At 46.1% G+C, this 14,598-nt stretch overlaps 1 protein-coding gene across 3 annotated transcripts in view; it reads left to right on the top strand.

Annotated features, from left to right (window-relative positions):
* Positions 1 to 14,598, top strand: part of sh3gl3a (SH3-domain GRB2-like 3a) — a 49,712-nt gene that overhangs the window by 23,853 nt on the left and 11,261 nt on the right. For all 3 annotated transcript variants that reach the window (XM_029460834.1, XM_029460825.1, XM_029460842.1), the window contains exon 2: positions 6,112 to 6,180. In XM_029460834.1, coding sequence (XP_029316694.1) covers positions 6,112 to 6,180 — 69 coding nt within the window. The remainder of the gene's footprint in view (positions 1 to 6,111; positions 6,181 to 14,598) is intronic.

Raw genomic sequence — 14,598 nt, 5'->3', positions numbered from 1 at the left:
GTTATATCCTTTCAGGGGATAACATTATCCTACTGAAACTTTGATATAACTTAAAGTAGTCAGTGTGCTGCTTGAATAACAGTATAGATTTATTGTCCTTTGAAAATTACTCAGTACACAGCTGTTAATGTCTAAACAGCTGGCAACAAAAGTGAGTACACCCCATAGTGAACATGTCCTAATTGTGCCCAATGATGTTGTTTTCCCGCCCTGGTGTCATGTGACTCGTTAGTGTTACAAGGATTCAGGTGTAAATGATAAGCAGGGCTGTTAAATTTGGTGTTTTGGGCACAATTCTCTCTGAATGCTGGACAACATGGCACCTCATGGCAAGGAACTCTCTGAGCGGCTGAAAAAAAGGATTATTGCGCTTCACAAAGATGGCCTTGGCTATAAGAAGATTGCCAACACCATGAAAATGAGTTGCAGCACAGTGGCTAAGATCATACAGCGGTTTTCCAGGACAGGTTCCACTCGGAACAGGCCTCGCCAGGGTCGACCAAAGAAGTTGAGTCCACGTGCTCAGCGTCATATCCAGAGGTTGGTTTCCAAAAATAGACGTGCGAGTGCTTCCAGCATTGCTGCAGAGGTTGCAGAAGTGGGATGTCAGCCTGTCAGTGCCCAGACCATACGCCGCACACTGCATCAAATCGGTTTGTATGGCGGTCGCCCCAGACAGAAGCCCCTTCTGAAACCGATGCATAAGAAAGCCCGCAAACAGTTTGCTGAAGACAATGAATCCAAGAACATGAGTTACTGGAACCATGTCCTGTGGTCTGATGAGACCAAAATAAACCTGTTTGGGTCAGATGGTGTCCGGCGTGTGTGGCGGCACCCTGGTGAGGAGTACCAAGACAAATGTGTTTTGCCTACAGTCAAGCATGGTGGTGGCAGCATCATGGTCTGGGGCTGCATGAGTGCTGCCGGCACTGGGGAGCTGCATTTCATTGAGGGACACATGAATTCCAATATATACTGTGACATCCTGCAGCAGAGCATGATCCCCTCTCTTCGGAAACTGGGCCGTAGGGCAGTTTTCCAACATGATAATGACCCTAAACACACCTCCAAGATGACAACGGCCTTGCTGAAGAAGCTGAAGGTTAAGGTGATGGACTGGCCAAGTATGTCTCCAGACCTAAACCCAATTGAGCACATGTGGGGCATCCTCAAGAGGAAGGTGGAGGAGTGCAAGGTGTCCAACATCCGTGCGCTCCGTGATGTCGTCGTGGAGGAGTGGAAGAAGATTCCAGAAGCAACCTGTGCAGCTCTGGTGAATTCCATGCCCAGGAGGGTTAAAGCAGTGCTAGATAACAATGGTGGTCACACAAAATATTGACACTTTGGGCACAATTTAGACATGTTCACTATGGGGTGTACTCACTTTTGTTGCCAGCTGTTTAGACATTAACAGCTGTGTACTGAGTAATTTTCAAAGGACAATAAATCTATACTGTTATTCAAGCAGCACACTGACTACTTTAAGTTATATCAAAGTTTCAGTAGGATAATGTTATCCCCTGAAAGGATATAACAGAATATTTGCAAAAATCTAAAGGGTGTACTCACTTTTGAGATATACTGTATCTTTCAATCCTCTCGCAGATTCTGAGTATTGCTTTTTGAAAGCAAAATGTACTCGTCCAATGAAAATTTCCCATACGCCACATTCGGCATGGATCTGCGCAGTCAAGAAAACTGGCTATCATGCTTATTGCAGTTGTGTTGCAGGGTAAGCTATTATAAATATATACCTAACTTGTGTTTGTTAATTATTATAAAACTCAATATATAGAAAGTACATTTGTCAATATATAAATCAAGTAGATAGACTACATACCCCAGGTCGAGTTTAGGATCAGGGATTTCATTTGTTGGATTTCCTTGAAGGAAATGCTCACTGCAAATCCTCGAAGATTTCTTGGGCTCCCAAGACTTCCCATTGTAATCCTGTCTCTTTACAGCTTTGGTCCATGCTAGCCTTCTATCATTGTTCTTTAGTGCTGTTGGAAATGGAAATAGTTAGAACGGGGGCTTGCAGTCGCAATTTTTGCAATCGTGAAGTTCACAATGAGATTCTGCCCATTTATTTAGCTTTCTCCCACTGTTTAAACATCCTTTCACCAAAATTGTGTCCAAATCCCATAACTAGAAGAGCGATGATTACACACTAAAAACTAGCCAAATACAATGTAAACACGCTTGAAGAATAAGCTAAATGCAATGTAAACATGTAGAGAAGAAATCCAATATGGCGGCCCTTGTAGAGTTGGTGCTCACTTTTCTAGGCTTGCCACACCAGCATGAATTGCGATTCCACCGGAAGCCCGAAACTCCGATTCCGTCTATACAAGAAGGAGGACCTTAAAATCAAATCTAAAAGTTACTGGAGTAGAGTGGCTAACACTGGACTGATGTGGTCTATCCTCTTGGTTCTAGTCAGCAGCCTCGCTGCAGCGTTTTGGATGAGCTGAAGTCTCTCCGTTGTTTTTTTTGGGAGGCCGGTATAGAGTGCATTACAGTAATCAAGTCGGTTTGAGATAAAAGCATGGATTAGTTTTAATCAGGAAACAACAGCTGGCACATGGTCATGGCTTTACTGCGATATGGCTACATGTATGTTCTCCTGAATTAATCCACCTCTTAATACCATCATTATGACGCCATGGCTCTAGAAACTATACATTTAGACAGAAACGCAGTATAACCGGGCGTTGCATCACCCTAACAACAGAGTTATATTAATATTTACGAAACATTTAGTTGTAAATAGCAGGCATTCCCAGCAGTACAATGTGCAGTGCCTCTCGGAGGCTGTGAGCCGGGGGTACCGCTCTTAGTTAGTGATTTGAAAGTGGCGGACAAACCCTTTTCCCAGCTGTGATAGACTCGCTAGCGTCGGGGTTGGCCGTTCTCTTCTCACGATGTCTATCTTTTCTTGAAAAGTTCATCTTGAAAATGGCGTTGTAATTATATCTGCGACCAAATCGATCTCTTCTCCTCCTTCAGCCATTGTGGGTTGAAAAAAAACAGCTTGTAGAAATTTACACAAATTAGCTTGTTCAATGTTTGCATAGCTCTGCATAGCTCTGCATAGCTCTGCCTCTCAATAGTGCGTATCCAATCAAAAGACGTGGACGTGCTGACGTTATCGTGCGCCTGCTAGCTGGCCCCAGTGTCCCCAACTCGAAATCTGTGATATAATAATAATAATGTGTACACCTTTATTTGTGTAATATCTAACACAATATAAACACCTCATAGAATTAGATAATTTAATCTGTAGTATTAATAATGATATGTAAAGACAGTGAGCAGATTCTTTTTGTTCAAGTCTTGGTACTTTCACCTTAAAGCATAGATTCATCATTCTTTAAGTCAATAATCATGAGCCCATATAAACGTGACAGCAGTAATCGTTCCTCCTGTGAAGTGATCCCTCCAGATCAACTTCAATGTGAGCGATGGGGGACAAAATCCAGTCTTTGACCTGCGTAAAGATGCATGTTCATCCTGAAGCTGATATGAGGCTACAACAGTCTCAGTTAGACAATAGATGTTAGGGCCCTGCATTTATGTTAAGCATGTTCCTACCGGCCACCTTCAGCCCAACAGATGACAGATGGAATGAGGTGTGTTTTATAAGATATAAAACACACCTCATTCAAACTTGTTTAGGTTAGGTCCCACTGTTCCAACTGTCTAATTCTACCTTTATTTCACTGAGTTAGATGTGAAAATGTGCAGACGATATTTCCCCCTCTGTCTCTCTCTGTCCGCTGCACAGCAGCTCTTACTCGCTCTTCAGGGGCAGACCCCCGGCAGGTGGCAGGGCATCGGAAACCACACTTCATTCAAACTCGACAGAAAACAAAATAATACTCACCAAAATTGTCCTTCCACTGTTTCAATCACCAACTCTGGTTTGGTCCAAATAAACCTTTAATTCACCGAGTTAGATGTGAAAATGTGCCAGCTCTCCAGCTGTGTCACACCGCAGCTCAGCAGGGAAAGACTGTCTGGGGAAACAAAAAGCTGGAAATTAGTACTAAAAACTAAAACTGTATTTACCGAGATCAGGCTTCTGAAGCCTCAAATAACCTTCAGCTCAATTTGGACAGATTGAGGACTGTGGATTTTGTCCACCATCACATACATTAATAGTGCATTAGCAAGGGATGTCTTAATGGCCAGTGTGAACAGGAGGAATGATTAGAGCAAGGAAATGCAATCTTCATACAGGAGCCTGACTATTGTTTTAAGAGGGCAGATTTCTGTGATTGCAATCTGCAGATACTGTGGAACCATATAGTAAAGCTGTAAGTGTAGGTTTGATGGAGCTCAAAACTAACTAAATGACTTTTCCCAGTTCAAATGGTTGTAATTGGTCCCCAGTGGACTTCTTTTGAGTGTAGTATGTTACATTTGTCGGTTGGTTGAGTTTTTTCCTGCCAAATGCACATTTGGCAGAACTGCCAACTCATGGGGAAGACTGTTTATGTCAATATATATCATATAGCTTGAGAGCCATATATTGAGGTGGTGGTGGCCTAGTGGTTTGGCTTCCTAATACAACACTGGAAGGTTGTGTGTTCAATACCAGGGCTGCCACCATTGTACCCCTGAGCAAGGTCCTTAACCTTAACCCTGAGTTGCTCCAGAGAGACTGTCCCTGTAGTTAGTTCACCATAAGTCACTCTGATGAGAGCATCTGCTAAATGACATGGAATGTAAAAGAGTCTGGTTAATGTGTTTGTTTGTGAAAGAGAGAGCAAGTGTGTGTGTGTGCATCCAAAAAGAACTGTGTGGTTCCCTGTATGTGATCAAAGAACATGTGTGGGGAGAGGAAGCTTTGAATCCCTCTGTGTCTATAGCTACAAACCACAGCCTGTTTCATCCATCTATCAAACATCTGAAAAATCTTTAGCCAGCCTGCACTAACAAATCAACACAAAGGTAGACACAGGTACAAATTATGTTGATAAGCCAAACATAAGCTATGAAAAAAAAGCACAGTAAGTCATTATAGATCTAACGTCTCACAGTATGGATGAATGGATTACGGCACCTGATCACACGACCACTTGCATTTATAGAATCATTCACCATCATTGGCACAGCAGCCAAATGTTATCACAGACACAGCTTACAGTAGATGCACATTTTCCAACGTATGAGAGGTATCAATAGGCTACGTTGCTATAGATTTAAATCCCTGATCCTACGCCATAACAAAGAGAAACATGTACTCACCATAGAGTGCATAAAATATGGACCTCATCTCCTTGATGTCATCCATTGGATTCTAAAGAGCCGTTGTGAAGCTCAAAGTAGGCGACAGTAACATCACCATCTAACTCCAGCAATCCAAAAATGGCCACGCCCCTAATACTGCATGACTTTAAGCCTTAATCAGATTTTAACGGGTTAGAGAAATTAGCTATAGAGACCAAACCCGTTTTTTGTACCAGGCTGTAAACATGTTTATTTCTGCTGTGAAGTTTGGCATCTTAACATGGGGGTCTATGGAGATTAACTCTCTTTTGGAGCCTCAATCGGCCATTTGATGAACTGCAGTTTTTGGCACTTCCGTATTGTCACTAACAACGCTGCTCAAATCCAATTCCTGCTGTTCTCTATTGAGAGCCTCCAACTGCACACAAATGTTGCATTGGATAATGATGAAACAGGATTTAGTCAGTTTAGTAGTACACTAATTCTGTTCTCTTTTATCCTCCCTCTTTTTTACGTTTATGTTTTGTGCTTGCTAAGCATTATGCTGCTATTATACTTTTTGTATTTGCTGACGAACGCTTCTGTCACTGTCCACATTATCACTAATCACAGGGAGCAAGTTCATTGGACAAATGAGCCTTTCCCAGCAGGCCTTCTTTTCTTCATAGCGTTAGAGAAGAAAGCAAATAATATATTTTTTTAAATAAAATGAGCAGTTTTGGAACATTTCAAATATAAAGAAATCAAGGAGAAATTATGAAGGAATTAAGGACAAATAAAAATACATAAATGTATTATGTCTGATCCTGATGTTCTTCTTCGACCTTCGTATTTATCAGTCCTCCATAATTCTGTCTCTCTGCTCTCTTTGTGTAGCTACTCAGTGAAAAGATCAGTGGGGCAGAGGGGACGAAGCTGGATGACGACTTCATGGAGATGGAGAGGGTGAGTTCAGTACAGGTGTCTGCTCAGCTTGATGGATGTATAGTGGTACATGTGGTGGTGCTGGGTTGATTTCATATAGTACAGACAGGAGACAAGTGGTTCCTAACTAAAAGTCCTTTCCAACTCTTCTTCAGCCCATTAAACACTCGTCAGGAGGAGGGACTTTGGTGATAGTCAATGATTTCCCAGATTTTCTTAAATCTAATGTCACCAAGTGAAACAAAGGACTATCACTATGCCGATATCAACACAATTATTCTGCTGGAGTTTGTGTTTTTCATATAAATAAGTGTTTGGTTTGCTGCACATTATGAATTCTGTTGTTAAAGGAATGAAGTTAAAGAAAAATTGGAACGAGACGATCTCATGTCTGTGTGTTAATACAGACCCACATAGGGGGGGACAGGGACTCTTTAGGATGAGATTGCAGGTCAACCGTATATAATAATAATAATAATAATAATAATAATAATAATAATAATAATAATAATAATAATAATAATAATCAGAAATTGTATTTATAAGCGCACTTTTCATTTGATTAAACAAAACTCAATGTGCCACATAAAAGTGGTATACATTATCTGAAAGCTGGGAAGCTGAAGATTAATTGATGCAACACTCGGCAATGTGTGCCAAGATTGTCTAGTCAAAATGGGTTATAACATTTGAAAGTTTATATTCTATAACATTATGATTGGAGTATATGATGACCATAACCACGCTCTTTTATGTCTCATTTGTTTTTGAGTTGATACTATTTGTTAAACACATTTGCTGCTAAATTGAACAATTTATGACCACATTAGACACCAAAACGTTGAGAAACAACAGGCACAGTAGTGCAGCACTACAGGCGCTGCACTGCAGGCGCTGCACTGCAGGCGCTGCACTGCAGGCGCTGCACTACATGCGCTGCACTACAGGCGCTACACTACAGGCGCTGCACTACAGGCGCTACACTACAGGCGCTGCACTACAGGCTCTACACTACAGCACTATAGGCGCTACACTACAGGCGCTGCACTACAGGTGCTGCACTACAGCACTACAGGCGCTGCACTACAGGCGCTGCACTACACTACAGGCGCTGCACTACAGCACTGCAGGCGCAGTAGTGCAGCACTACAGGCGCTGCACTACAGGCGCTGCACTACAGGCGCTTCACTACAGCACTACAGGGGCTGCACTACAGCACTGCAGGCGCAGTAGTGCAGCACTACAGGCGCTGCACTACAGGCGCTGCACTACAGGCGCTGCACTACAGGCGCTGCACTACAGGCGCTGCACTGCAGGCGCTGCACAGCAGGCGCTGCACTGCAGGCGCTGCACTGCAGGCGCTGCACTGCAGGCGCTGCACTGCAGGCGCTGCACTGCAGGCGCTGCACTGCAGGCGCTGCACTACAAGCGCTGCACTACAGGCGCTGCACTACAGGTGCTTCACTACAGCACCACAGGCGCTGCACTACAGGTGCTGCACTACTCCACTGCAGGCGCTGCATTACAGCACTACATGCGCTGCACTACAGGCGCTGCACTACAGGCGCTGCACTACAGGCGCTACAATACAGGCGCTGCACTAAAGGCTCTACACTACAGCACTATAGGCGCTACACTACAGGTGCTGCACTACTGCACTACTGCACTACAGGCGCTGCATTACAGCACTACATGCGCTACACTACAGGCGCTGCACTACAGGCGCTGCACTACAGGCGCTTTACTACAGCACTACAGGCGCTGCACTACAGCACTGCAGGCGCAGTAGTGCAGCACTACAGGCGCTGCACTACAGGCGCTGCACTACAGGCGCTGCACTACAGGCGCTACACTACAGCACTACAGGGGCTGCACTACAGGGGCTGCACTACAGGCGCTGCACTACAGCACTGCAGGCGCAGTAGTGCAGCACTACAGGCGCTGCACTACAGGCGCTGCACTACAGGCGCTTCACTACAGCACTACAGGGGCTGCACTACAGCACTGCAGGCGCAGTAGTGCAGCACTACAGGCGCTGCACTACAGGCGCTGCACTACAGGCGCTGCACTACAGGCGCTGCACTACAGGCGCTGCACTGCAGGCGCTGCACAGCAGGCGCTGCACTGCAGGCGCTGCACTGCAGGCGCTGCACTGCAGGCGCTGCACTGCAGGCGCTGCACTGCAGGCGCTGCACTGCAGGCGCTGCACTACAAGCGCTGCACTACAGGCGCTGCACTACAGGTGCTTCACTACAGCACCACAGGCGCTGCACTACAGGTGCTGCACTACTCCACTGCAGGCGCTGCATTACAGCACTACATGCGCTGCACTACAGGCGCTGCACTACAGGCGCTGCACTACAGGCGCTACAATACAGGCGCTGCACTAAAGGCTCTACACTACAGCACTATAGGCGCTACACTACAGGTGCTGCACTACTGCACTACTGCACTACAGGCGCTGCATTACAGCACTACATGCGCTACACTACAGGCGCTGCACTACAGGCGCTGCACTACAGGCGCTTTACTACAGCACTACAGGCGCTGCACTACAGCACTGCAGGCGCAGTAATGCAGCACTACAGGCGCTGCACTACAGGCGCTGCACTACAGGCGCTGCACTACAGGCGCTACACTACAGCACTACAGGGGCTGCACTACAGGGGCTGCACTACAGGCGCTGCACTACAGCACTGCAGGCGCAGTAGTGCAGCACTACAGGCGCTGCACTGCAGGCGCTGCACTGCAGGCGCTGCACTACAGGTGCTTCACTACAGCACCACAGGCGCTGCACTACAGGTGCTGCACTACTGCACTGCAGGCGCTGCATTACAGCACTACATGCGCTGCACTACAGGCGCTACACTACAGGCGCTGCACTACAGGCGCTACACTACAGGCGCTGCACTACAGGCTCTACACTACAGCACTATAGGCGCTACACTACAGGCGCTGCACTACAGGTGCTGCACTACAGCACTACAGGCGCTGCACTACAGGCGCTGCACTACACTACAGGCGCTGCACTACAGCACTGCAGGCGCAGTAGTGCAGCACTACAGGCGCTGCACTACAGGCGCTGCACTACAGGCGCTTCACTACAGCACTACAGGGGCTGCACTACAGCACTGCAGGCGCAGTAGTGCAGCACTACAGGCGCTGCACTACAGGCGCTGCACTACAGGCGCTGCACTACAGGCGCTGCACTGCAGGCGCTGCACTGCAGGCGCTGCACAGCAGGCGCTGCACTGCAGGCGCTGCACTGCAGGCGCTGCACTACAGGCGCTGCACTGCAGGCGCTGCACTGCAGGCGCTGCACTACAAGCGCTGCACTACAGGCGCTGCACTACAGGTGCTTCACTACAGCACCACAGGCGCTGCACTACAGGTGCTGCACTACTCCACTGCAGGCGCTGCATTACAGCACTACATGCGCTGCACTACAGGCGCTGCACTTCAGGCGCTGCACTACAGGCGCTACAATACAGGCGCTGCACTAAAGGCTCTACACTACAGCACTATAGGCGCTACACTACAGGTGCTGCACTACTGCGCTACTGCACTACAGGCGCTGCATTACAGCACTACATGCGCTACACTACAGGCGCTGCACTACAGGCGCTGCACTACAGGCGCTTTACTACAGCACTACAGGCGCTGCACTACAGCACTGCAGGCGCAGTAGTGCAGCACTACAGGCGCTGCACTACAGGCGCTACACTACAGCACTACAGGGGCTGCACTACAGGGGCTGCACTACAGGCGCTGCACTACAGCACTGCAGGCGCAGTAGTGCAGCACTACAGGCGCTGCACTGCAGGCGCTGCACTGCAGGCGCTGCACTACAGGTGCTTCACTACAGCACCACAGGCGCTGCACTACAGGTGCTGCACTACTGCACTGCAGGCGCTGCATTATAGCAACATAGAAAAACTTATGCTGTGATTTGGTATCAAACACTTTTCACATTTGGTCATTTCTGCAAGAATTGCATTTTTCGATGACTGCATGGTGAGCACTTCTGTTCTGGAAATTGCTAAGAAACCTCCTTATTAACCATATAGCTCGGAAAGCCAGACATCCTATTGATGCCCTCAGTCTGTAGTTTGTGGTTGTAAAGTGTCATGAGGCTGTGATTATCCTAGCGCTGCACTACAGGCGCGGCACTACAGGAGCTGCACTACAGGCACTGCACTACAGGCACTGCACTACAGGCGCTGCACTACAGCACTGCAGGCGCAGTAGTGCAGCACTACAGGCGCTGCACTGCAGGCGCTGCACTGCAGGCGCTGCACTGCAGGCGCTGCACTACAGGCACTACACTACAGACACTGCACAACAGGCGCTGCACTACAGCACTGCAGGCGCTGCACTACAGGCGCTGCACTGCAGGTGCTGCACTACTGCACTGTAGGCGCTGCATTACAGCACTACATGCGCTGCACTACAGGCGCTGCACTACAGGCGCTACACTACAGGCGCTGCACTACAGGCGCTACACTACAAGCGCTGCACTACAGCACTATAGGCGCTACACTACAGGCGCTGCACTACAGGCGCTGCACTACAGCACTACAGGCGCTGCACTACAGGCGCTGCACTACAGGCGCTGCACTACAGGCGCTTCCCTACAGCACCACAGGCGTTGCACTACAGGTGCTGCACTACTGCACTGCAGGGGCTGCACTACAGCACTGCAGGCGCTGCACTGCAGGCGCTGCACTACAGTCGCTGCACTACAGGTGCTTCACTACAGCACCACAGGCGCTGCACTACAGGTGCTGCACTACTGCACTACAGGCGCTGCATTACAGCACTACATGCGCTGCACTACAGGCGCTGCACTACAGGCGCTGCACTACAGGCGCTGCACTACAGGCGCTACACTACAGTCGCTGCACTAAAGGCTCTACACTACAGCACTATAGGCGCTACACTACAGGCGCTGCACTACAGGCGCTGCACTACAGGCGCTTCACTACAGCACTACAGGCGCTGCACTACAGGTGCTGCACTACTGCACTGCAGGCGCTGCATTACAGCACTACATGCGCTGCACTACATGCGCTGCACTACAGGCGCTGCACTACAGGCGCTGCACTACAGGCGCTGCACTACAGGCGCTACACTACAGGCGCTGCACTACAGGCTCTACACTACAGCACTATAGGCGCTACACTACAGGCGCTGCACTACAATGAAATGGCTACTTTGGGCACTAACATCATCACACATAAATACAATTGGGCACATTGGATCCACAAGAGTCTTGAATTTCCAGTCATATCTAATTCATGCAGATTATTGAGCTGCCATCTGAGGCTGTAGATCAGGGTTGGAAACAAAGTTTATCAAACACAAATATTTAGCAGAGATTTGTCAAATGTAAAATATACAATCAAAATCTGAATAGACTTTTTTGTTTTGTATTGTTTTAACTCTATAAATACCAGATAATGTTGACTATGTTAACATAGTAAGAGAAACATGGACATGAAGCTAAAACACTCAAACAAACACAACAAATCAAATCAAATCAAATCAAATCAAATTTATTTGTATAGCCCAATATCACAAATTATACATTTGTCTCAGTGTGCTTTACAGACTGTACAGGTTACAACATCCTCTGTCCTTAGACCCTCGCATCGCACAAGGAAAAACTTCCTAAAAGAAACCCCAAAATTAAAGGGGAAAAAATGGAAGAAACCTCAGGGAGAGCAACTGAGGAGGGATCCCTCTCCCAGGACGGACAGACGTGCAATAGATGTCGTGTGTACAGGATAAACAACATAGTACAAATACAACATTTGACAGAAATTATGTTGTGTTGGAAAAAAAAAAAGAAATAGAAAGTTTGGATGAATCCAGGAAAATGTCAATAAGGCTTCCCAGTGTCCAGCAGGACCAGGTCAGCAGGCGCTGTCACGATTCATGATCCTGACGTAAACTTTATCAGTGGCAACCTGCCACATGAGAGACAGACACTCCGGGGATGATACCCCGGATGGTGAGTTAGTAACATACATTTACATAAATGCATACAGATAGAGAGGGAGAAGAAGAGAGGGAGAAGAAGAGAGAGGAAGAGAAGGAAGAGAGCAGGGAGGTGTCCCCCGGCAGTCTAAGCCTATAGCAGCATAACTAGGGGCTGATCCAGGGCAAACCTGAGCCAGCCCTAACTATAAGCTTTATCAAAAAGGAAAGTCTTTAGCCTACTCTTAAATGTGGAAAGTGTGTCTGCCTCCCGAACACAAACTGGAAGCTGGTTCCACTGGAGAGGAGCTTGATAGCTGAAGGCTCTGGCTCCCATTGTACTCTTAGAGACTCTAGGAACCACAAGTAACCCTGCAGTCTGGGAGCGTAATGCTCTAGTTGGTTTATAAGGTACTATGAGATCTTTAAGATATGCTGGAGCCTGACCTTTAATTGATTTGTAAGTCAGGAGAAGGATTTTGAATTCTATTCTGTATTTTACCGGGAGCCAGTGCAGAGCAGCTAATACAGGAGTAATATGATCCCATTTCCTTGTTCTAGTCAGTACACGTGCCGCTGCATTTTGGATCAACTGAAGAGTCTTAACCGACTTTTTTGGACAACCTGATAACAATGAGTTGCAGTAATCCAGCCTTGAAGTAACAAATGCATGGACTAGTTTTTCTGCATCATTTTGAGACAGGATGTGTCTTATTTTTGCAATGTTACGTAGATGAAAGAAGGCAGTCCTTGAGATTTGTTTTATGTGGGAGTTAAACGACAGATCTTGATCAAAGATGACGCCAAGATTCCTTACAGTGGTGCTGGAGGCCAAGTTAATGCCATCCAGAGCTTCTATGTCATTAGAAAATGCGTTTCGGAGGCGTTTAGGGCCAAGTATAATAACTTCAGTTTTGTCTGTGTTTAACATCAAAAAGTTGCTAGACATCCAAGTTTTTATGTCCTTAAGGCATGCTTGAAGTTTAGCCAATTGATTGGTTTCATCTGGTTTAATTGATAGATATAATTGGGTATCATCCGCATAACAATGAAAGTTTATAGAGTGGTTCCTTATAATATTGCCCAAAGGAAGCATATATAAGGTGAATAGAATCGGTCCAAGTACAGAACCCTGCGGAACTCCGAGACTGACTTTGGCTGTCATGGAGGATTTATCGTTAACAAGTACAAATTGAGATCGCTCAGATAAATAGGACTTGAACCAGCTTAGTGCGGTTCCTCTTATGCCAACACAATGTTCCAGTCTCTGTAGTAGAATGTCATGATCAACAGTGTCGAAAGCAGCACTGAGGTCTAACAAGACAAGAACAGAGACGAGTCCTTTGTCTGAAGCCAATAGAAGGTCATTGGTAACTTTCACCAGTGCCGTCTCTGTGCTATGATGAACTCTAAATCCAGATTGAAAAACCTCAAATAAACTATTATTATGTAAAAAGTCACACAACTGTTTTGCGACTGCTTTCTCAAGGATTTTAGCGAGAAAGGGAAGGTTAGATATCGGCCTATAGTTGGCTAAAATCTCAGGATCAAGACTAGGCTTTTTAAGAAGTGGTTTTATTACAGCTACTTTAAAGGATTTTGGTACGTAGCCAGATAATAAAGACAGGTTGATCATATTTAATAACGAAGTGTTAATTAAGGGTAAAACTTCTTTAAACAGTTTAGTTGGAATCGGGTCTAAAAGACAGGTTGATGGTTTAGACGATGAGATTGTTGAAGTTAGTTGGTTAAGGTTGATTGGAGTAAAACAGTCTAGATATATTTCAGGAGTTACAGATGTTTTTAAAATTCCAACAGTTGAAGTTAAGTCATTACCAATTGAGGTCAGGAGGAGATTAATTTTGTCTCTAATAATTATAATTTTATCGTTAAAGAAACTCATAAAGTCGTCACTACTGAGAGATATAGGAACAGAAGGCTCTGTAGAGCTGTGACTCTCTGTCAGCCTGGCTACAGTGCTGAAAAGAAACCTGGGGTTGTTCTTATTTTCTTCTATTAAGGAAGAGTAATAAGCTGCTCTGGCATTACGGAAAGCCTTCTTATACGTTTTAAGATGATCTAACCAGACTAAACGAGATTCTTCCAATTTAGTGGAACGCCATTTACTTTCAAGATTTCTCGACTTTTGTTTTAGTTTGCGGATTTGTAAATTAAGCCATGGAGCTTTCTTTTTCTGTTTTATGATCTTCTTCTTAAGAGGAGCGACAGAGTCGAGTGTTATTCGCAGTGAGGCTGCAGCGCTATCAACAAGATGATTAATTTGGGAGGGACTAAAGTTAGCATTGGAGTCCTCTGTTATATTGATATTGAGTCCTGGTATTGAATCAAGTGCTGATGGAATCACTTCCTTAAATTTAGTCACAGCACTTTCAGATAAACATCGAGCGTAGGATATTTTGCCTACTGGCTTGTAGTCCAGTAACAGGACTTCAAAAGTTA

This window comes from Cottoperca gobio, chromosome 3 (genome assembly GCF_900634415.1).
Source record: "Cottoperca gobio chromosome 3, fCotGob3.1, whole genome shotgun sequence".
Taxonomy (NCBI): domain Eukaryota; kingdom Metazoa; phylum Chordata; class Actinopteri; order Perciformes; family Bovichtidae; genus Cottoperca; species Cottoperca gobio.
This window is presented reverse-complemented; position numbering and strand designations above follow the sequence as displayed.